Source organism: Lichenostomus cassidix, chromosome 2 (assembly GCF_008360975.1).
Source record: "Lichenostomus cassidix isolate B80296 chromosome 2, HeHo_3.0, whole genome shotgun sequence".
NCBI classification, from domain to species: domain Eukaryota; kingdom Metazoa; phylum Chordata; class Aves; order Passeriformes; family Meliphagidae; genus Lichenostomus; species Lichenostomus cassidix.
The window spans coordinates 6,097,900-6,121,559 of record NC_139482.1 but is presented as its reverse complement, the minus strand read 5'-3'; the positions used below and the strand labels follow the sequence as shown (position 1 = coordinate 6,121,559).

Sequence of the window (23,660 nt, the reverse complement as noted above, 5' to 3'; positions counted from 1 at the left end):
TTCCTTTCCAGTTACATCTTTTAAAAATGTTGCTGATGTGTGAACATCATCCATCTCACTGTTTTCTGTTTCCTGTCTGTTCCTAACTGTTTTTATCCTGTACATGGATGGTAAGATCTGTAGAATAAGGATCACTGTTGGTTCAGGTTTGTATATTCTCTAGCACAGTGCAGTCATGGTATGTAATTAGAACATTGAGGCACTTCTGTTTTGTGTGAAGTCTTGGGATGGGGAATATTTCTAACGAAACAGTGGCTATTCAGCATTAGAAACACTGCAAAAATGCTATTTTTGTCTGAGGTTTCTTGTCTCCTGGAATTAGTGGTGATGTGCATGGTTTGTGCTGCTTACACAGCCAGTATGTGGCAGAGATAAATAATGACTGTTTCAATGTTTAGATCCGGAAGCAGCAGAAGGAGCACGCGGAGCTGATTGAGGAATACCGGATCAAGCAGCAGCAGCAGCAGCAGTGTGGGATGGCTCCCCATTCCATCATGCCAGGAGTCCAGGCTCAGCCTCCCATGGTTCCAGGAGGAACAGCACCAGCAATGAATCAGCAGAACTTCCCCATGGTGGCACAGCAGCTCCAGCATCAGCAGCACGCAGTGGTGATCCCTGGGCAATCCAACTCCACCAGGATGCCAAATTTACCTGGATGGCAACCTGCAAGTGCCCCTGCGAGTCACATTTCCATGAACCCAGCAAGGATGCAGCCTCCAATGACACCGTTGCCAATTCCTCCTGGTACACCAGCTCCTGTGCCTGGTCCAAATGCAGCTGCACAGTCAGGGCCACCGCCAAGGGTGGAGTTTGAGGACAACAACCCTTTCAGTGAAAGTTTCCAGGAGCGGGAGCGGAAGGAGCGCTTACGGGAGCAGCAGGAGCGGCAGCGCATCCAGCTGATGCAGGAGGTGGATCGACAGAGAGCTCTGCAGCAGAGGATGGAGCTGGAGCAGCACAGTATGATGGGGCCTGAACTGAATAACAAAACATCCTTGTCTCAGATACCTTTCTTCAATTCTGAGCTGCCTTGTGATTTCATGCAAACCTCGCGGCCCCTGCAGCCATCCCCGCAGCAGCAGCAGCAGCAGATGGGGCAGATCCTGCAGCAAGGTGCTGTGACCTCCCCTCCTGCCACCAGCTTTATGCAGAGCACTGAGCGAAGGCCAGTGGGACCTGCAGCTTTTGGACCTGATGCATCTGCTGTTGCAGGTGGAGCCCCCAGTTTCCATAACGTAAAACAAACGCATGGGAATCTCCCCGGGGCTGCCTTTGCGCAGAACCAGGTCAGGCCTCCGTTCCCTTCTGCTGTACCTTCATCTCCAGTGCTGGGCAGTGGTGCCCCGTGTGGGTCAGACACTGGTGTGCCCCAGGCAGCAAACATCCCTGTGTCAGGCCAGTCTCTCATCCAGCTGTACTCTGACATCATCCCAGAAGAAAAAGGCAAAAAGAAAAGAACGCGGAAAAAGAAGAAGGACGACGATACCGAGTCAATAAAAGCCCCGTCAACTCCACACTCAGATATCACTGCACCATCAACCCCAACCATTTCTGATGCTACCTCCACCCCCACAGTGAACACCCCCAATGAGCCACGGCACCAGGATGAGCAGGAGTCCATGGAGTTAACGGGCCCCTCGACATCCAGTGTGGGAGAGAGCCAGAACTCCCCAGAGCTGGAGGGGAAGCTCCCCAGCAGCAACAGCAGTGTGTCCCAGAAACAGCCTGGTGGGAATGCAGAGGCTGAAAAGGCTAAAACTGAAACACCCACCAGCCTTCAGGAAGTTAAACTGGAAAAGGCAGAAACTGATCAATGCTCAGGTCAAGCTGAGCGTAAACCAGAAAACCCAAGCAGTATTAAGGTGGAGGAGGATAAGGTCACCTCACAGCCAACCTCTACAGCTCCGAGTCCAGCACAGCCACCTGGTGCTCCAGCAGCCAAAGGGGAGTCAGGGAATGAACTCCTGAAACACCTGCTAAAAAACAAGAAGTCCTCATCTCTTCTAAACCAGAAACCAGAGAACAGCGGCCGGGCAGAAGAGGAGGCTTCTGGGGATAAAAAGTTAGCAGAGAAGCAGAGTCCAGCTGAAGGAATGGTGAGCCTGGTACTGGTTTTCTTACACTGTGGTCAGCAGCAATCCAAGCCTAGTTTGTGCCTTACTGTGGGCATGTGTGAAAAAGGGGGGACATAACACCTGTACAAGGGTGGAGGAAACAGCTTTGAGGAAATCCTGCCTCATTTCCTGCCTTTTATCCACAAGTAAATCTCTGCTTTTGGGTTTTGAATCGTAAACTCTAAATTCAAAACAAAATGTAAACACATTTAAAACGAAAAAATACACATACAAATAAAGGTGATTGTGAGCAGCAGGTAATTTAAGCATTAAAGATCCACAGTTGAAAAATGTGATGGGAGTATTAGTGAGAATACTTAGGGGTCGTGTAGAGTTTTTTTTAAATGGACTTTCTTTTGGCTTGCCCCTGTAGCCTTAGAGTCCCATTTTGATCTCTTTTACCCAGCTATGCTTCCATGGGAAGAAAGGCTTTGCAGATTTGTGCTGGAAGTATTTAAGCAAGTCGTACAATCCAGAAGTGTTTCACAATCTTTTTTTTTCTTGTTTCTAACCTCAAAATATTTTTGTATTATATTAATTTCCATGCCTTTCTTCTGCCACCAAGTCTGTCTTTCATTAGGCCCTCCTTAACATCTCTAAGGTTTCATGCACACGAAACTGTACATTTTATTTTAGGGGGTATTCAGGAGAGAATGTTTCTGGCCTGTGATTTTTTAATGATGTTGTCAGATGTCAGTGGTATTAATGGAAGGTCATAATTCTGTCTGTAGGGACAGTTTGGCAGTTCCACCTGCCAGTAAAATAGACTTTGTTATCAGTGGGATTTATTACGCTGTGCCTGTGCTGTCAGAGTCGTGCAGTAAATCGGAGTGAATCGGAGTGAACTGTGTATTAACATGTCAAAACTTCTGCTGCACTTCCTTTCTTTTACTCCAGCAAACTGCAGGAGCCCCAGTGCAAGGTGCATTTGGGTGTAGTAACAGCCAGCTCCAGAGAACAGATGTAGGACCTGAAACCAAGAAGCAGAGAAACAAGAGGGCTCATAGGACGGGAGAGAAGGCAGCTCCCCGCTCCAAGAAAAGGAAAAAAGAGGAGGAAGAAAAACAGGCTGTTTATCCCAATGCAGATACCTTCATCCAGCTGAAGCAGGTGAGTTTGCAGGTGCTGGGAAAGGCAGCCCAGAGGACACGTGGAAGAGAGGGTTTTTCCCAGTGGAAGCTGAATTTTCTCGCATTAAGTTGAATTTTGAGCACAGGGTGGGGAAAATGAGAACTTCCACAAAACCAGAGAATTTGCAAGTTCTGGGTTTGTTTCATTTTGGAAGGCAGGCTGACATGGCAGGTATTCCCAAAGCCATGGAGTTCCTGTCAGCTCTGGCAGCCTGTGGATGAGCTGGCAGGGGGCTGGAGCTGAACAGGGGACCACATTCCTTAACAAACAGAGAGGCCTGTGTTTGACACAGTTTCCTGAGAGTGGATAAATTCCAATTCTTCTTTCAAATTAGAAGTCAGTCCTGCTGAGTGGAGAATTGCAGTGTTCTGTATTGTACTTAAATTAATTTCTGATTTTTTTATTTTTCTGTTAATACAGCAACTTTCTCTTCTGCCTTTGGTGGAACCAATAATTGGAGTGAGCTTTGCACACTTTCTCCCCTATGGCAGTGGCCAGCTAAATGGTGGAAATCGACTTGTGGGAAGTTTTGGTAGTGCTACTCTTGATGGGGCTTCAGATTACTACTCTCAGCTCATTTACAAGGTATGGTTTTAGTCTGGATTTCCATTGTATGCTCTCTCTGGGAAGAGAAGTCCGTGATATTATTACAACTAGTCAGAGTTCCTGCCTTATATGCAACTAGAAGAAAAATAATCTTCTGTTGCCAGACTAGATAGGGCAATGGTGAAACAGTCACCATTGTTACACTCTCTGAAAGTGGAAATCAGTTCTGGAAACTGTGTTGTTGTAAACTAATTAAAAACTACAAATACTCTTTTAACAAATGGATGCTGAAGAATGAAAATTGTAATTACGGTTTTGTGGAGCAGAAAAGACTGAATTCTCAGTACTTTGCAAAGTCATTGAAAACATTAAAGCACATTTCTTAATGTGAATTAAATAGGAAATAGACTTTTTCTCATTTGCCCACTAAGCCCTAACTAAGAACCTGGGAACTCTGAACAAAATAGACTGTTGATGAGTTAATAGCCCACAGCATTTAAAATTCAGTCTCTGAGATCAGAGTGGCAGTATTGGGAGAGCAGCAACATACTGAACAGACAGAATCAAATTTGCTGCTCGGATACCCTAATATAGGAAGCTATTAAAACCGGTGGTGTTTCTCCAGCCTTACATGGCATGTAAACTGAGAATGGGACCTACAGAAATAGTTGCTGTGGTCAAAGTCAGTAATGTGTATTAGCTTTGTAGGCATGACTGCAGCAAAAACAGATACTGAAGTTCTCATTTAATTTTCATTTAACATTTGGGCAGTTGAATAAACTGGTGAGAAGTAGCTCAAAATGTGAACTTGCAGAGTATCTGCTGCTCCATGGTAGCTGCCTCAGTGACAGCTGAGTGTGAGGTAGCTTCTCTTTCAGTGGAAACTGGGGAAGCTGACTTGTTTATGGGGCTGGAGAGTAGCTGTGGAATAACTCTCTCAGCATGAAGTTGGGACCTTTCTGAAACTGCAGAACTTGTTTGAAACTGTGCATTTCTGAAAACAGTTTAGCCACATCTTCTTTTGATAATGTTTACTCATGTAAACTGTTTCTTAGGTATCACTGATACAAGAAAAGCAAATCATTGTGTCTTTTACAGTAGATACCTTTCTGTATTCGGTCACATGCTTAGCTGCTTATCAGCGCTACATCTGGGGGCAAAACCCTGAGTGGGTTACATTGTCTGGTACTGGAACAAAGCAGCTTCTCTCCCTGTGTTCCATCCTGATTGATGGTTCTTTAATTAATGTCATGCAGCAGAACAATCTGAGCAATCCCCCCACCCCCCCGGCCTCTCTCCCTCCCACGCCGCCGCCCGTCGCCTGCCAGAAGTTGGTCAATGGCTTCGCCACCACCGAGGAGCTCACTGGCAAGGCTGGAGTGCTGGGAGGCCATGATGGTAAGGCTCCAGTGTGTTGGTTCTGTGAAAAGTGAGTCCACTTGGTAGCAAATGGCAAAACAGATCTTAGAAACACAGAATAAGCTGAGTTGGAAGTGACCCACAGCGATCATGGAGTGCCACTCCTGGCACTGCACAGGAAAACCCCAAGAATCCCACTGTGTGCCCAGGAGCATTGTCCAAATGCTTTTTGAACTCTCTCGGGTTTGGTGCTGTGACCACTGCCCTGGGGAGCTGTTCCAGTGCCCAACCACCCTATGGGTGAGGAACCTTTTTCTGATACCCAGCCTAAACCTTCCCTGATACAGCTTCAGGCCATATCCTCAGCTCCTGTCACTGTCACCAGAGAAAGGAGATCAGCACCTGCCCCTCTGCTTCCCATTGTGAGGAAGCTGGAGGCTGCTATGAGGTCTCCCCTCAGTCTCCTCCAGGTTATCTCCTAGTATGCTTCTAATTGCAATACCCCTTTATAAAAACAAAATGCCCAGAATTTTAAGGTTACAATTATTACTACCCAGCAATATTTTACACAGTATAGTGTCAGATATCGGTGCCTTTTCCTTGTTCCTTTTCAAAAGCATGCTGAGAGCTAGACACACTCTGTAGAAATTAAAAGGAAGTCCTTATAATCAGTTTTGTGGGTCCAGTACAAGTGACTAGAGCAAGCCCCTTAGTTCAGTGAGCTCTGCCCGAAATGTGTGCAGTCAGTATGTATTTCCTGAAGCTTATAATTTGGACAGTTAAAATTGCTCTCTGTTCTTTATACTGGCTCTTTGTAAGCACTATTCAGTGATTAAAATCCTTTTTTCACACCCTTTTTCCTTTGTTGTTACAAAATTGTTGATTTTTTTGTAGCTTTGTGGTGTTTTTTAAGTAAACATCCTCCCATAGTGGCAGAAGGCACACTCCAAAGCCTTTCCAAGCCCTGTTTGCGCAAAATTTGCAGCTTTTTGTAAAACTTGAGGCTAATCCTGAATGGTCACAGTTTTTTGAACTCCCAAGTGTCTGAGAGTGGTGTCACCATCAGGCCCCACCCAGGCCCAGCAGACAGGATGTCTATCACTGAAAGAGCTGTCCAGATGTCTCATTGTGCTGTGCCTTTCTGGTTTCAGTTACCAAAGCTCTGGGGCCAAAGCAGTTCCAGTTGCCTTTCAGACCACAGGATGATTTATTAGCCAGAGCAATGGCTCAGGGCCCCAAAACTGTGGATGTTCCTGCTTCACTTCCAACACCACCTCACAACAACCAGGAGGAGTTAAGGTAGGTTTTCGCTGATTTCTTCAAAAAGGTACTGGGAGCAGATTCTGTAATATTTCAGTGGATGAGACTGTGAAGGTATGGAGACACAAAATCCTTTGTGCACAGCCACAGAAGTGCAGAGAATGGAATGGGATCATTTTAACTCTTAACATTCCATGTGTAGAGAGCAATATAATTAAATAGGTGATTTCTGCCATTGCTAGACTCCAGATTCTGTTAAATTTTTGGGAGTTCCTTACTTTGCTCTCCTGAAGTGGAAGAAAACAATAAAAATTGATGTATTTCCTGGGGCAGTGTGGTACTGTAGTGACAGGTTTTTTGGGTTTTGTTCCAGGGTTCAAGATCAGTGTGAGGACAGGGACACTCCTGATAGCTTTGTTCCTTCTTCCTCTCCTGAAAGCGTGGTGGGAATGGAAATCAGTCGCTACCCAGACTTGTCGGTTGTAAAGGAGGAGAACCCAGAACCTGTCCCATCTCCCATCATTCCCATCCTACCCAGCAGCACTGGGAAAGGTGAGACTGCAGCAGAGTGCATGCTTACAACTAGGATTGGTTTTTTTCTGTATTCCCATAAGTGTAGGATTAACTTGCTGTATTTTGTTTTATTTTCAGGTTCAGAAGCCAAAAGGAATTACATAAAATCAGAACCCGGTTCAGGAGCGTTACCTGGTTCTGGCTTCTTTGCTGCCCAGCTTGGACCATCCCAGAATGGTCCTAAATCTGGCCTTATCTCTGTAGCAATTACTTTACATCCCACAGCTGCTGAGGTAAAAGGAATAAACCTGTATTACATATATAAAGTACAGCAGCAGTTAATTTGTTTTATATTTAGTGACTCTGAGTGGGTTACAGCACAATAACACTGCTGTTGCAATCATCTAATAATTTGTATTTCTGCTGTCTGAGCTGCCTGTATGTAAACAGAGGTGTGTTTTTTATCACTGTTTTTAGGACATCAGTAGCATTGTAGCAGCATTCTCCAACCTGCTCCACATCAGAATTCCAAACAGTTACGAGGTTAGTAACGCTCCAGACGTCCCATCCTCCATGGCAGCCACCAGCACTCACAGAGGGAACCCATCCATGGAGTACAGGCAGCACCTGCTCCTGCAGGGTCCCCAGGCAGGATCTATGGCACCTGCCAGGATCGTGGGGCCCTATGGGCTGAAGCAGCCCAGTGTGCCATTCCCTGCCAACAGCAATGGTGAGTGGGCTTTCATTTCCCAGTGTGCAGTACCAGGGTTTAACTGAGTCACTGCTGATGCATTTCAGCCTCGTAAATTGATGCTCTAGAATTCAATAATTGATTCTTGTTCCAGATAAAACTTTTCTTTTCTTACGTGGTCATGTGGACCTGCTCCTGGATGAGTAGTTCTCATCCATCTCTGATTGTCATTATCTGTTTACATCACTGTCAGTGAGGCATTTATCCCATAGTTCCTAACATTAGTAGGGGGTTTTTTTGTCCAGTCTGGTTTTAAATCCATCATTCAGAAAGATTGTTCCCATGCTGGAAAGCTTGACATGGTTGTTTCAGCCTGTATTCCTGTGTTGGTTTATTTTTTCACCTTTTACACGAGAATATATTTTTGCCTTGTTTGGACAGTTGGTTTAGGTCTGATTTATACAATTTATCCATCAGGTTGAGGTTTAAAGCCCTCCTTCCATGCCCTGTCCAGGAGGGTGTTACTTCTCTAGCCTAGTGAATACTGTGCCCTCTCCTAAACTGGGTTTAATCTGCTTACAGCCTCTGACAGCTGCTCTGTTCCCTAGGTCTGGCTGGCTACAAGGATCACAGCCAGAACATGGCAGAAAGCTCAGCACTGAGGCCTCGCTGGTGCTCCCACTGCAAGGTTGTGGTTCTGGGCAGTGGGGTGAAGAAATCCTTCAAAGACCTGCCCTTCCTCAAACAGGTCAGTACAGAAGTTACAGGGCAAGGCTGCACTCAGCTGGGGCTCCTTGCATGTGACAGGGATGCCACAAAGTCCTGCTTGTCCTGCCAGCCCAGAGCACTTCCAACTTCCTTTGTAGTCCCCCTTCCATGTGTGTCCTAATTCAGGGTAGGACAGTGGAGCAAATTCGTAGTGCAACTAAAATATGGCAAAGTTCTTATCAGTGATACAAAACGAATTCCAGTGCATTTCATAAAATAAGTCCCATCTATGGGAGTTTTCAAAGTTCTGCCAGCAATCTTCTTCCCTGACCTCTTCAGGGACCTCAGTTAATTCAAGAAAAGCTCATTTGTGAGTCAGCCACATTGCTGTGCTAGGAATTACTGTAAGAACAGGAATAGTTGAACTCCTTTTGGGCAGGAATCAGATTTCAGTTGCCATCTCTTGTCCTTACACAGGGAACTGTCATTTCTTCAAAAAGTGCTGTTGCTCTTCAGTGACCAGGAGGTGACTGTACCACAAAGACATAGCCAGAACTTACACAGAGTGAAGGGTTCATGCAGGCAGGAATGCTCTGAATTCCCAGTAAGGTTTTGCAGATGGATCAGTAGATGAAACACTGTGATCTGGCTTTGATTAGGCTGAAATGAGACATTCTTTTGCCATCTAAAGATAAAAGAAAATGGATTTTGCTTTGCAAGAGTGCCTATGGAGCAGATGGGTGCATGGTGTAGAATGCTTTATTTTGATTGTTAAACTTCTGTGAAAAGCAGGAAATGCTGAAGAACAAGGGTGTAGGTGGTGATAATGTTAGATCTGTCAAATAATCAAGTATTTATATCACAGCACCACTCATTATTTCACAAATGTTCTACAAATGAAAGAGTTTCCAGCCAGATTGGAAGACTTGTTTCATTACACTTACTGTGTGAAGAATGGTATTAAAATGCACTTCTGATACTCTTCTGTGTTTGATTCCCAGGATTCCCAAGAAGGCTCAGATAAAATGAAGGACATTGTGTTCTGTAGCAACAACTGCTTTGTTCTTTATTCAGCAGCTGTGCAAGCAAAAAACTCAGAGAACAAAGTACGTATCAAACACTGGCAGACCCAAGTGAGCTGAAATTATTGCAGCTATTTGTTGGAGAACAGAAAGGGGGTGAGGGGGAAGTTTGCACTTCATTTGAGAGGTTGATAAATTAATTGCTCTGTATTCAAACGCTGAGATTCTGAACCAGCAGTGTAAAGTAAAAATCATATTTGCAGAATTTTGTGTCTGACAGATCCATGGCAGAAAAGCTGCCACCTTTGGCTGGCCTCCCAGGGCTTTGACAATGCAGTCTCAAAAACTCAGTCATTCAGGTTCTCTGGGCATTGTACACAACCACAAACAGCCTTTTTAAAGGGTATATCCTGCGTTTGGATTTGGCTTACACAGTTTAAAAAAAAAAATTACAACTGTGAAAAAAATGATTGAGCAGCAAGTTTGCAAAAGGAGTTTCATTCGTTCAGAGTAACAGGGAAAACACAATCCTGTTCCTGACTTCATTTGGGCAAAGCTGACATTTTAAAGCATTGATTACCAAAACACCAGTAAGGAGCCTGTGAGCTGACAATGACCAGGAAAAAAAGGGTTCCGATTACTAGAGAAGTACATTTGAAGAAGTTTATTCAACTGAAAGTGGAATTAGGCCAGGGAACTTTCTCAGGTGGTGTTGAATATTGTGCTGTAGTTCTCTACCTGCAGACACTGCGAGGGGTGTCCAACACCTGAGAGTTTATTTTCTGACAGTTAAAATATTTTGAGTACTTCTTTTAACTTGGTTTCTGCTGTTTCTAGATCAAATGTACCTTTTTACCCCTACACCATTGGATAGAACAGGCCATGTCCTTCAAGCTTTACCTAATTCATGTTCTCATAGTCCTGTATTGACTGTGTAGTTTGAAGTTTGCTTCAAGTGCAGCTGACTTACTTTTTTCAGGAGAAATTAAATTTAAAAAATGCGACCCTGGAGAAGATAACTATGTGTACATCCACATCCTTTCAGTGTCCTATGTAGCTCATTTTCTGTTGTGTATAAACAGGGTAACATTCCTCTACAAGTGCAGCAGCATGTACCTAATTAAGTTAATTAAATGTCATGTTCAGCCTCTTGATCCTTTAATTTACTCTTTCAAGATTAATCACAGAAACCACATTAAGCACTTCATAATCTAAACTTCCTTTGTTGTTCTTGTGTTCTCTCTTTGGTTATTTTTTTTAACAAATCTCTGCAGGTATAATTCTTGTTTACTGTGACTGAATAGTTTAAGTCCTTGAGGTGTATCTAATCTAGAGTCCTGCAGGAATTTCTCCTCACTCATTTCCAGGAAAAAAAATATGTGGCATTAGTTCTAAATTTTCTGCTTCTACCAAACACCAGATTCTTACACTTTAAATTAGTTCTGTGACCCATATTTTTTAAGGTTACTTTGTGTTGTAACAAAACTTTATAAGAATCCCTAAGGACTAAAGCTGGCAGTCAGCTCACCAAGGGCAGTTGAGGAGTTTTCATTCAGAACCTGGACAAAGAATTATTTGTGCTTTCTCTCGTGTATTAAAGGGCACCATCTTCTAGGTGGGCTGGGAGAATTTCCTGCTCCACATCCCAGCCCAAGCTGTATTAACACAGGTCAGGATAACTTCCATCTTCGTTGCTGCATGTGATTTGAGGCATTGGGGCATACTGAGCTGCCCTTTCCAGGATACATTGAATGGTTAACAAGTTGGGGATCTTTTCCTTAAAGAGTTTTCTGTTGATTATCAGGAATCAGTCCCATCTCTTCCGCAGTCGCCGATGAAGGAGAGGCCGCCCAAAGCATTCCATCAGTACAGCAACAACATCTCCACTTTGGACGTCCACTGCCTGCCTCAGCTGCAGGAAAAGGTTTCTCCACCCTCATCACCACCCATCATGTTCCCCCCTGCGTTTGAAGCAGCCAAGGTAGAGGCGAAACCAGATGAGCTGAAGGTAACGGTGAAACTCAAACCCAGGTTAAAAGCAATACACAGCAGTCTGGAGGACTGCCGACCTCCCAGTAAGAAATGGAAAGGGATGAAATGGAAAAAGTGGAGCATTCAGGTCGTGATTCCTAAAGGATCATTCAAACCTCCTTGTGAAGAAGAAATAGATGAATTTCTTAAAAAACTGGGCACAACCCTTAAACCAGACCCTGTGCCTAAAGACTACAGGAAATGTTGCTTCTGTCACGAGGAAGGTGACGGATTAACCGATGGACCAGCAAGGCTTCTTAACCTGGATTTAGACCTTTGGGTCCATTTGAACTGTGCTCTTTGGTCTACAGAAGTCTACGAGACACAAGCTGGTGCCTTAATAAACGTGGAACTAGCACTGCGGAGAGGCCTGCAGATGAAATGCATGTTCTGTCACAAAATGGGTGCCACCAGCGGTTGCCACAGGTTAAGGTGCACCAATATTTATCACTTTACCTGTGCCATTAAAGCACAATGCATGTTTTTTAAAGACAAGACCATGCTTTGCCCCATGCACAAACCAAAGGGAACTCACGAGCAGGAGCTCAGTTACTTCGCGGTGTTCCGGCGGGTGTACGTGCAGCGCGACGAGGTGCGCCAGATCGCCAGCATCGTGCAGCGCGGCGAGCGCGACCACACCTTCCGTGTGGGGAGCCTCATCTTCCACACCGTGGGCCAGCTGCTGCCTCAGCAGATGCAGGCCTTCCACTCCTCCAAAGCCCTCTTCCCTGTGGGGTACGAGGCCAGCCGGCTGTACTGGAGCATGAGGTACGCCAACAGGCGCTGCCGCTACCTCTGCTCCATCGAGGAGAAGGACGGGCTCCCGCTGTTCGTCATCAAGGTGGTGGAACAAGGCCACGAGGATCTGGTCCTCACTGACACTACACCTAAAGGTAAATTCTGTGAACTAGAATGGTGAATTTGTGGGTTTGCTGTTTGTTGTGATAGTGCTGATTCTGGTGGTAACATACCTGTTTGAAACAGCTGTTGCAGACACTGTTCTAACATAGTGTTCACAGTGAGCTTCCAGGGCCCATTTTTAATACCATGCCATGAAGACTGTGGACACCTCTGAAGAAATTGTATAAGCTGCAGATCAGCAGAATTGTTCCAAGTCCACAGAGGAGACCCAAGACTGAGCACTGAAAATGAATTAAAGCAGTAGGGAAGTCAGTGCAGGTTTCCTTTCATGAAAAGTGTTGTTTAAACACAGAGCCATTGCTGAGCCATTGCTGATCTTCACATCAGCTGAGTTCAAGTTAGAGAGCTCTAAAAGCAGCTGAGTTGTTCTCAGGGTGGGTAATGTCTCTGTCAGGGTGAAGAATGTCAGAGTGTCCATAAACATGGGCAGGTCTTGGAAAGCAGCTCATGGATGTGCTGGAGGCCTTTGTATGCTGTGGGTGCTGATAGTGTCAGCCCCAGTCAGACCAGTGCCAGGGAATTGCCCACACAGAACGAGCACTGACTGCAAACCATCAGTGCAAATAGAATATATAGTGTATTTTCAAAAAGTTCTGCTTTTGCAGGATTTCTCAAGAGAACCTGTCCATGTTCTTGTCAGAGGACTGAAAGTTTCCATGCTGTGAACACTGAAAGCTTCATTCCTGAAAACTGAGGCTGCAGAATCAATGGCATGTGTTTGGGATTTGTTAAATCCCAAAAATTAGCAACACACCAAGTCATTCTGCACTGCACTTTTTAGACCCTGGCCTGTTTGTATAGGCAAAGACACAACCTTTCTCACTACTGGGTTCTGGTTCCCTTGTCCTCAGACTATTTTTTTAAAACCAAGTGCAACAGTCTTTTATTTTTTTTTTGATCACTGTAATTCTCTATCGCTGGTTGTGTAGGTGTGTGGGATAAAGTCTTGGAGCCCGTTGCTTCTGTGAGAAAAGAATCTGAAATGCTCCAGCTGTTTCCCGGCTATCTGAAGGGTGAAGACCTCTTTGGTTTGACAGTTTCTGCAGTGGCCAGGATTGCAGAATCGGTGAGTTCACCACCCCAGTTCTTGCTGGATCACCCCAGTTGCTGGATAGACACATGAGAAGGGGAACAGAAAGAAGTGTGGCAAAGTGAATATTTTGTTACACGCATAATTCACCACGTAATTATTTGTATTTTTTTTTCTTTTTCTCTTTTTTTTTTTTGCAGCTGCCAGGGGTTGAGGCCTGTGAGAACTACACTTTCCGCTATGGCCGAAACCCCTTAATGGAACTTCCTCTTGCCATCAACCCCACGGGCTGTGCCCGTGCCGAGCCTAAAATGAGTACCCATGTCAAGAGGTTTGTGTTAAGGTATTTTGTTTTAATTTCACATAGTACAGCCCAGGGTTTATAGGCTGCTTTAGTTATTTGTGCTTTCGTCTGCTGCTTACAAACCCTGTCGTCATTGGCTGTGAATGTGCATGCCCTGGTCAGAGGAACTGCTTTGTGTCTCTGCTAGCTGGCTTTAAGTGTCTGTATGTCTGAAAGGATTTTTAATGGGTTTTGGGGCTGTTTTCAGAGAAATCTTCAGTTTTTCTTGTATTCTTTCCTGTTACATGCCCAATTCCTACAGGCCTCACACCTTGAATAGCACCAGCACATCAAAGTCCTTTCAGAGCACAGTCACGGGGGAGCTGAACACGCCTTACAGCAAACAGTTCGTCCATTCCAAGTCCTCTCAGTACCGCAAGATGAAAACCGAGTGGAAATCCAACGTGTACCTGGCTCGCTCCCGCATCCAGGTCAGTTCCCACTGGGAAAATGGATAGTAAAAAAATTATAGATTCTTCTGTCCACATCTGTTTTACAGCTAAATTTTGTAGAGGTCGTATTTTATATAGAAATATTTGTAAAAGTCCAGATTGAAACTTGAAACTGAACATATTGTAAATCTCCTTCCAGTCTTGTCCCAAAACTGGCAATTTTTATGCAGCAAATCAGTTGCCTAGATTTACCTGAAAGAAGATTTTTTTCTAATTATTGTCTAAATTATTATCTAAATACCTTAAAAATTCATTTGTTAAAGTCATCAAGAAAAAACAGCTTTTAAAGTTTTGGGATGTTCTGGGGTTTTTTAGCCCATTTCTCAAAACCTTAGTAAAAATTAATAAAAATAGAAATACACAGTGGAAGCATGAGATGCTCAGGCCAAGCTGATGAAGTGGCCCAAGGCCAGCAGGAAGAGTTCAATACCTGTTTGCCTTCATAATACTATGAAATCTGTTGCTTTATGTGATGCTGCTGGTTTGCCCCACAGACTGTCTTGGAAAAGCTTTGTCACTAATCTTGCCCTGTGTGGGCACAGTTGTTATTTCAGGTTGGACTTCGCCGTGTCTGGGTTCCTCTCAGGTATCTCTGGTCTAGCAAAACCCACTTTTATTTCTCAGTGGATTTACAACCTTTACACAGCCAGCTGTCAGAGGGGTAAGAGCAGCTTTCTCATTGAGTTTTCTTGGATCTCAACAGAGTGAGGCTGAGTTCTGCATCTGGGCTGTTATAGCATCAATTACTCATCAGTGCTGCTCCCCTCTCTTCAAGCAGTTCCCTTTCCACTGCTGGTTTGGGGCACAGTGTGAGTGTAAAGTTATTAACTCTCAATGTACTTTTTGTAGGGCCTGGGCTTGTATGCTGCTCGAGACATTGAAAAGCACACAATGGTCATTGAATATATCGGAACCATTATCCGGAACGAGGTAGCAAACAGGAAGGAGAAGCTCTATGAATCTCAGGTATGGGGTGGGTTTGTTCATTCTCTATTTCCCTTCCCTATTCAGGCATCTATACAAAACAAATGCTGTTCTGCTTGATGAATTCAGGTCCCCTGATTTGTTTGCTGCTGTGCCATAAATGCAATAGGTTAAGAACACAACTAGAGGAGTCTGTAGTGGTTGCTGTCAGAGTATTTCAATGTTTAATAAATCTCACAGCACCCTGGCCAGGTAGGGAGTGCATATCCTCTGTCCCAGAGGACACAGCTCTGGCAGAGGTGTCAGGACCTCAGTTTTTAATGAGAACTTTTTAAATTTAAAGCCACTTCCTTTGTGTGACTTGATGGCATTGTAACAGTTAGTGCCTGTCTGGGAAGCACTCAAATATCCCAGATGAAAGGCAATGTGGAAGCTCTTAGGGAAGAACAAATTGGCCAGAGGTTTGTGTTCACAGCCCATCATCCCTCACAAAGCCATGGGGATACAGGCAGTACCTGACAGCACTTTCCCTCGTGAGCCAGTGAGCAGTGCCTGATGCAGAATGCAGGAGGGCACTTGGAGCTGGCTCAGGCTGTTGGTTCATCACTGGCAATGCAGTAAAACCTTACAGAGCCTTGCCCCACTTGTGTCTTTCAGAACCGTGGTGTGTACATGTTCCGCATTGACAACGACCACGTCATTGATGCCACCCTGACGGGAGGCCCTGCAAGGTGAGTGTCCCTGGGACACCCTGACCACCTCTTGGGACATCACCTGCATTGTCCTGGGGCACTCTGGGGCTCTGAGTTTGTGGGGTTTATTAAACTCTGAGCTGCTACATTCAGTCTTCAAACTCTCCCACTGAAATAATGTCTTCTCTTCCATCAGCTTTGCTCATCTTTCAGTTGTTTCATGGCAGCTACGAAGAAAGAAGGAAATTTTTTTGATCCTTGATTTTTTTGACACTTGACTGTTTTGGCATTTTCTAGGTAAAGAAGTACAGAGTACTGTAATTGTATGTGGAAAGGCAGTGAGCCCGTGGAGCTAAGGCCATCCTGAGGTTTGGTTCAGATTTTCCTCAAGGGATGGGTTTTCCTAAAAGGTTTCATTTGTCCCACTCTTCTTTTGTAGGTACATCAACCATTCGTGTGCGCCCAACTGCGTGGCTGAGGTGGTCACCTTTGAGAGAGGACACAAAATTATCATCAGCTCCAGCAGAAGAATCCAGAAGGGGGAGGAGGTAGGGCAGGTTCTGGCTTTACACCCCTCTTGCTTGCAATATGATTCCCAGATAGTTCTGGAATTTCTGGCCAGTGGCACAACTTCTTTGTGCTGGGGGAGGTGACATTTCCCTTCCCCTTTCCTTTCAATCTGTGCCTTACAGTGCAGCCTCTGGTGTGTTCTGCTGTTTGTAAACTGTAGCTACAGGGAAAGCTGTGGCAAATCCCAGCTGTTCCATAACCATTCTCCTGCCTCTCCTTCCAGCTTTGCTATGACTATAAGTTTGATTTTGAAGATGACCAGCACAAGATTCCATGTCACTGTGGAGCTGTAAACTGCCGAAAGTGGATGAACTAGAATGCATTCCTTGCTGTCTTTGAGGGTTGCTTGTCCCTAGGAGGAAGTGATTCACATTTTGATTTTGTCGACGGAAAATTGTTGCCTTTTTGAAGGGGGGAAAAAAATATATCACTTCTGGAAATACAGATTTCTACACAAATATTTAAAAAGGAGAAAAAAAAAAAAAAAGAAAAATAACCCACCAACCAACAAGCACCAGAAGCAAGCCGGCAAAATCTGAAGCTGACTTTCCAGACACGTGGAGGTGAAACTGAGTTAACAGAATGGTCCAGCACTTTTGTTTTTGAGCTCACTAAGGAGAAACTGTTTAACTTGGGCAAAGAACCGCTGGCTGACCTGCAGGAGGGCAGGTGGCCTCTATGAATGTAAGACTGAAATCACCAGCGAAAGGGAGAAGTCCAAAGTGCTGGCCACAGCCTTATTTGATAAAGGGGCAGGCCCTCTAATTAAAGAAAAAAATTTAAATAAAAGTAGACACCACTGAACAAGGAATGTACTGAAACGACTTCCTTAGGGATAGAGCTAAGGGAAAAGATAACTTGCACTAAAATACATTTAAATACTTGATTCCATGAGTCAGTTTATTGTAGTTTTTGATTTCTGTAAAATAAGAGAACCTTTTTGTATTTATTACTGAATAAGTGAATGAAGCTATTTTTAAAAAGAAAGTTAGAAGAAAGCCAAGCTGCTGCTGTTACCTGCAGAACTAACAAACTCTGTTACTTTGTATAAAAGTGTAAATATTTTGAGAAAAAAAAATACAGTATAAAAATAGTTATTGACCAAATGCTACCAGACTCTGCAGCAGTTCGGGTGCTTATTCTCAAATGTTGATAGGGATGTTACAATATGATCTCATGTACTCACGGACATGCGATTCCCAGTTCGGAATAACCAAAATCTCAGTTTAAAGAGAGGGGGTTTTGTATGTTTAAAGCAGTTTCAACTGTGGTCTTATGAGAATTTTTTTAAGTAAACCTTAAGCCTGGTAAGGGCATGTATATTACAGTTCTGACTTTTGTAGATGTTTGGGTAATTTAGATTAATTTTATTTGTATTATATTGTTGCATCCCTATTTCTTAAGTCAGGTTTTTTTGTGCTTACAATTTGTGATAACTGTGAATAACTGCTAAAACCACCCAAAATAGAGGCTGGACATGGGTTTTTTTCTTCAGCAAAAGTAGTCAAGGATTAGGTGACTGTTCAGCCTACGTTAAATCACTTAAACAGCATAGAATCAGTTGGAGCTTCAGTCTGATGCGATAGCCTTCTTAAAAGGAAAACAAGGAAAAAAATTAGGTGTAATGTGCTTGCAGCTGCAGGACTCTGGCAATAGGGTTTTGGAAAATGTAATTTAAAGATGTGTTTGTATGGATTGTTTTTGTTTACATTTCTTTAAAAAAAATAAACACTGTTTTGTGTTTGCTTGTAGAAATTTAATCAGCATTTTGAACCAGGTTAGCTTTTTATTTTGTACTTAAAATTCTGGTACTGACACTTCACAGGCTAAATATAAAAAAAAAATGAAGTTTTTTTTTTGTGTGCACAATTAAAGTGGACTGTAAACTGTTGGTATATTCAGTAATACAGTTCTGAACTTGTAATGTATATGGCATGATGTATTTTTATCTTACAGAATAAATCAATTGTATATATTTTTCTCTTGATAAATAGTTGTATTAAATTGTTTCTTGAATATTTTTCTTCTCTTGTACAATATTCCAACATCCTACCAGTATTTGTCCTACAGTTTTTTTCTGTTCTGTATAATAGTATCTAATGTTGGCAAAAAAAATACAAAAACACCACAAAAAAAAGAATTTTTTGAAGTATACAGAGTGTTATGGGTTTTGGAATTTGTGGAAACAGATTTAGAAGATCAGCATTTACGAATAAAAATATTTTACATCTATAAAGTGCGTCTTCCTGTTGTCATTTGAGGTGTCTGATTTCTGCTTCTTCAGGATCTGTGTCTGAGGAGCCTTTGCTTTCCCCTTTCCTCAGTGCATCCTGCACCCAAAATTGCACAGTGGGTGCCACATGTTCACCTCACCCCATGAATTTGAACACTTCCACCCTCCCCAGTCTGCCCAGTCCTGCAGGAGGGGAGGTGAGCAAAGGACTGAGTGGGTTAACCTTAATGCTGTGACAGTGTTGGACACCAGAGACATTCCCAGCAAGCTCCCAGCAGGGCTCCAGGCTAAAAAAAGGCTCCAAGCCTTAGCAGGGAGCAGTGGGAAGCAGCCAGGCCAGAGCTGTGCCCTGGTGGTATTTATAAATCTTGTGCACTTTGGCTGCTGCAGGACAGTCTGCTCCTCTGGCAGCCACGGCACCACCCACTGCAGGAGCCATCGAGAAGGAGGTGCTTCACACAGAGGCTTAAAAATCAGCCCCAGGCAGTTTCTTTCTCTACAAACTAAATTCCCAGGATGACAGCAGCAAGCCGAGTGCTGTGGCAATGTCTACTCTGGGATGAGGCTTTTCCTTCTCAATTATAGGGCAAAACTGAATTCTCACTTAGCCCAGGCAGCCAATGCAGAGCCCAGCTGAGAACAGGCCCTGGGCTCAGGGCTGGGTGTTGCCAGCAGAGATCTCTCACCCTCTCAGGTGAAGGCCTGGCTGTGTGGCTGCACCGGATGTGCCTGTGTCCAGGAATTCCCTGCAGGAACAACTGGCACCATCCAAAACTCATCACCTCCATCTGTTCTGGAAACCAGCACTGCTCCCACTGACAGCAGCCTCCCAAACTCCCCCCTGCAAGCAAAAGGTTACAAATTCTCCGTGGCAACCAACTTGGACCGTAAATAAAGCAAGCTGCTACTCGGCCTGTTTTAAGTATTGTTTGGGTTTTCTGATTTTCTTACTGTTTCTTTGCAAGACAACATGAAGGCCACAGAAGAAAAGGCCAGGCAAGGCTCCTGCACAATGTGGCTGCCAAGGCAAATGTCACAGGAAAGTCCTGCACACAGCTGGGAGCAGTCAGGGTCCATCAGGAGTAAATGAAGCTGCAGCTCATCCTTTCACCCCAACAGGGACTGGAATTCCACACACAGCCACAGGAAGGTTTCACCTGAGCTAACATCATGTTCCAGCTCCACACTGCCCTGCAAGAGCCATCTGGGAACTGATGTCAAGACTGTGGGTGGCCCAAAATGTCAATAACTGGATGCTGGAGTATTTCTGCAGTTGGAAAATGTTTCTGCTGCCCAAGTGGAAGGGCAAGGCTGTCCTGGCTCTTCTAGGTTCAAACTCTTCATTCCAGGGAAGGCAGTCGCTGTGGAGTGGGGAACAAGGCCAATGCTGCTAAGAAAAGATATGCTGGGTTAAGAGCAACTTTTCTCTTCTGCAGGAGCTGTTACATGCTGAAGAAGGAAGTCAAAGAAAGGTAAATAGTAAAATAAATAGAGAAGTGGATAAATTACAGAGAGAAATTATCTATCAAACATTCTAAGATGTGAGGAAGGGAGTGAAAACAAGCGAAGAACCAAATTGTGTGAACATTAGTTTTCATCAGTGTCCAAACTGGTGCTTTCTGGTCCAACAGCTACAAGGAGTAAGGCCAGACAGATTAATAAAAAAATGATACTTTATTTTAAATGCAGCTACTGTCATGAGTCATCAAAATAGACTTTGCAATAGTTACTTTGTTTTAAATATGAGGTGACGAATGACAGCCAAGAATTTAAACTACAAGAAATGCCCTAAAATCGTAAATTAAAAGAACTAAATTTAAATATTACAAATTGCAATTTTCAGAAGATAAAAGGGGAAAAGAATTTTCCAGAAAAAGTAAAATAATTTGGCCAGTAAACCCATACTAGAAACGTAAATTATTGAGATACTGCACATAAAATACTCAAGGAGAACTCCTTTCTGTCACTGTCATTTAGAACATCCACAAAGCGGAAATCTCACCATTTAAATTACATTGCTCTAATGATTTCTCTTACTTAACAACAGTCCAGTAATCCAGGATCATCCAAGGAACCCATGATAAATTTCCATTCTGTGTGCTGTTCTGCAGTGGGGCTGCTGCTCTCAGTGTGTGACCAGGAGCAGTGACCACCTGGACGTTGCCACACTCAGCTCCTCAGGGCAGCTCCTTGCAGTGCTTGTGCCAGGTGTGGCATCCAAGGGCTCTGCACAAAACCCTCCAGAATGACTTCCCAGCATGGCCGAAGGGGAACCAGGGCTCAGCTGAACTCTCCTCAGCCACCTCAGCTCTCGAAATGCCACTGCTGAGGAAGGGACCCGTCGCAGATGGCCACTGTCACGTAGCCCTTGTGGCTCAGGGGATCCACCACCTTCAGGCACTGCCCCACGGAGACCTGGTACAGGCGGTTGTTTTTCTGGAGCGGACAAAAAGACAGATGGGATTTATTTACTGAAACTTCTGTTCTCCATTGTCAAAATGGAGCTGAAAGCGAAGCCCAAGGGGAGGGGATGCTCCTTCCTGACAGATGAGCCTTTCAGCAGCCTCCATGACACACCAGACCCACAGCAGCAGCAGAGTACAGCACACCCCATAACCACAGCCAGACTTTGAAACAAAGGCTCTCACGTCCTCACAGGCACTCAGATGGGATTTTGTTTATAACACAGTCTTTCAATGAGGTGGAGGGATGATCAAAGCTGTTCCACAGCACTCAGCAAAGACAGAGCCCACAAGGCTGTAGCGGGACACAGACAAGTCACAGAATCCTAGAATGGTTTGGGTTGGAAGGGACCTTAAAGATCATTTAGGACCTGCCATGGGGAGGGACACCTTCCCCTAGACCGTGTTACTCCAAGCCCCAGGTAACTTTGCCATGAACATTTTTAAGGATGGGGCATCCACAGCTTCTCTGGGCAACCTGTTCCAGAATCACACCACCCTCACAGCAAAGAATTCCTTCCTAGTATCTAAACATGCCCTCTGTCAGTTCAAAGCCATTCCCCCTTGTTTTATCACTCCATGCTCATGTAAAAAGTCCCTCACCAGCTCTCCTGTAGCCCTCTCAGGCACTGGAAGGATGCTTTAAGGTCTCCCTGGAGCCTTCTCTTCTCCAGGCTGAGCAGAGGTTTCCATGAACCAATGATTCATAGCCCTAATGGATTTCCCCTTGTTTCAAAAGACTTCATATCTAAACAGTCCCAGTCTGCTCTCATATTCCTCATGGGAAAGGTGCCCCACTCCTTCCATTTGCCTTTCCATGCACCTCTGAGTCCTTCAGCCCTAATTTAGCTTTTCTGAGAGGAGGTGACCAGCACGTGCAGTACAAGCAAACTACAATGGTGTGTTGATATTTTCCTGCTTTGGTTCCTTTTCCCTTCCTAATCAATCCTAATATTTGATTCACTTTTTCTTGTGGATGATTGATGGGCACCAGTGTGACCCTGCTAGAGATCCACCTCTCACACCCACAGGGGCAATGGCCAGCTCAAAGTCCATGTGTCACACATGCAGCCCACATTCCCCACCACCACTGCAGGCATCACCAACAGCCATGTGTACCACACATCAGTGGCCATTCTCTCCATCCTCTAAAATCCATCTGCTAACACAAGCTGCAGAACCCTCAGTAACCTCTCACCAGGAGAATTGTGCAGCTCACTATCCCCACTATGAACCTGAGACAGACTGTGCAGAGCTGTGCTGGAAGCACAACTGGCAGTGCTGGCAGAGCCCTCTCTCCCCTTTGTTCAACCATGTTTGTGCTACAGACTCTCTGCTTAGCCAAGGGTGTGTGAGGGGCAGCCTCTGAGTGAATACCCAAGAGAGAAAATCCATGTGTGAGCAGCACTGCCTCAGTTTTGTGGAACTGGCCACTCCAGCCTCTAACAATTAAACCAACGAGACCAATTACAGGGCAGAAGCAACTCCTCTGCCCTGGGCTTCTTCAAACACTAAGCAGGAGTCACCACATGGACTCCTCCTGTCTCCCAGTCCTGCAAACACAACACAACAAAGCTGTGGGGTGTATTGTGTTCTCTCTGGCATATCCCAAAGGAGCCACAGTGCTGTGGGTGGCTGTGACTGGCAGAAGGCTCAGTGGAGCTGCAGAAACCTTTCTATGTTGCAAAGGGCCTGCATGTCCCAGAGCTCAGCAAAAGTCCTATTCAGACTGAAATGCAGCCATCAAGCTGTGCAACTTCTGCACAGGCTGAACCTGGGCTGGACCTGGTGAAGTGCAATTGCCATGGTACATCTGAGGTTTAGTCACAATTAAACTCAACCCTGATGTGCTGTTAGTGCTACTGTCACTGAGACATTGATTACAAGTAATGTGCCATATGCCAGCCTCTCCACTCACCCCAAATGTCCACTGCTGTGAGCCACCAGAGCCATGGCATTTCATGAGACGAGGGGGATCGGAGGAGCGAGTTTCCGAAACATCCAAGCAAAGCAGGTTATTTAAGATCAGCTCATGATCCTCATTGTAAACCCAGACCTGAAAGACAAGACAGAAAGACATTTATCCTAAGTTTCAGGATGGTTTCCTTGAATCTTTTGTTCAGTTACAGAGGAGGTGCTTCAGCATCTGGATGTCAGAGATGTGCCTTGCCGTGAGTGGTGAGAATTGCAGCAAGGACACACTCAAGCTGTCAGTCTGTCCTCTCCCCCATGCTGCTTGAGCAGAGCAGGTATTTTATTGTTGGCACAGAGAAGTGTCAGAACCTTCAGTTGCTGCCATCCATGCCCACACCCTGCTGGCTCTCAGTGGGCTGCTCTGAGCAAGGCACATCTGGCACAGCTGGATGTTCAGGGAAGCAGGAACAGCAGCCTGGTCCAACTGCAGGAGCTCCTGGTTTTCCCTCCCCTGTTCAGCTCCTTCAGGCCTGCAAGGACCTGGAGCTCATAACACAGGAGCTCTTTTAATGAGGTGGAGGAGACTCTAAATCCCAAGCCAGAAAGCAAAGAAACTAAGAACCTTGGGGGTGTACACCTCAAAATATCCTGGATTACAGAGGGGTAGAGAAAAGAGAAGAAAAGTATATGGAAACTGTAGCTCTGCAGTGCAGGGAAGATCCTGGGACCATCGGGCTCAGCACT

At 44.8% G+C, this 23,660-nt stretch overlaps 2 protein-coding genes across 14 annotated transcripts in view; one reads left to right on the top strand and one right to left on the bottom strand.

Annotated features, from left to right (window-relative positions):
* KMT2C (lysine methyltransferase 2C) overlaps positions 1–18,543 on the top strand; it is a 192,015-nt gene extending 173,472 nt beyond the window's left edge. For 9 of the 11 annotated variants that reach the window (XM_085050232.1, XM_085050238.1, XM_085050243.1 and 6 more), the window contains 18 exons: positions 399–2,096; positions 3,012–3,224; positions 3,666–3,830; positions 5,048–5,189; positions 6,302–6,449; positions 6,784–6,962; positions 7,062–7,216; positions 7,401–7,653; positions 8,223–8,362; positions 9,324–9,428; positions 11,149–12,268; positions 13,226–13,362; positions 13,527–13,669; positions 13,932–14,100; positions 14,971–15,087; positions 15,703–15,776; positions 16,177–16,285; positions 16,531–18,543. In XM_085050232.1, the coding sequence (XP_084906358.1) occupies positions 399–2,096; positions 3,012–3,224; positions 3,666–3,830; positions 5,048–5,189; positions 6,302–6,449; positions 6,784–6,962; positions 7,062–7,216; positions 7,401–7,653; positions 8,223–8,362; positions 9,324–9,428; positions 11,149–12,268; positions 13,226–13,362; positions 13,527–13,669; positions 13,932–14,100; positions 14,971–15,087; positions 15,703–15,776; positions 16,177–16,285; positions 16,531–16,623 (5,160 nt within the window). In that variant the 3' untranslated portion in view covers positions 16,624–18,543. The remainder of the gene's footprint in view (positions 1–398; positions 2,097–3,011; positions 3,225–3,665; positions 3,831–5,047; positions 5,190–6,301; positions 6,450–6,783; positions 6,963–7,061; positions 7,217–7,400; positions 7,654–8,222; positions 8,363–9,323; positions 9,429–11,148; positions 12,269–13,225; positions 13,363–13,526; positions 13,670–13,931; positions 14,101–14,970; positions 15,088–15,702; positions 15,777–16,176; positions 16,286–16,530) is intronic. The other 2 variants (XM_085050234.1, XM_085050235.1) reach the window with 2 other exon arrangements.
* Positions 18,544–20,195: 1,652 nt separating this feature from the next.
* GALNT11 (polypeptide N-acetylgalactosaminyltransferase 11) overlaps positions 20,196–23,660 on the bottom strand; it is a 46,966-nt gene continuing 43,501 nt past the window's right edge. For all 3 annotated transcript variants that reach the window (XM_085050229.1, XM_085050230.1, XM_085050231.1), the window contains exons 11-12: positions 22,921–23,058; positions 20,196–20,976 (exon numbers count right to left, since the gene is read on the bottom strand). In XM_085050229.1, coding sequence (XP_084906355.1) covers positions 20,845–20,976; positions 22,921–23,058 — 270 coding nt within the window. In that variant the 3' untranslated portion in view covers positions 20,196–20,844. The remainder of the gene's footprint in view (positions 20,977–22,920; positions 23,059–23,660) is intronic.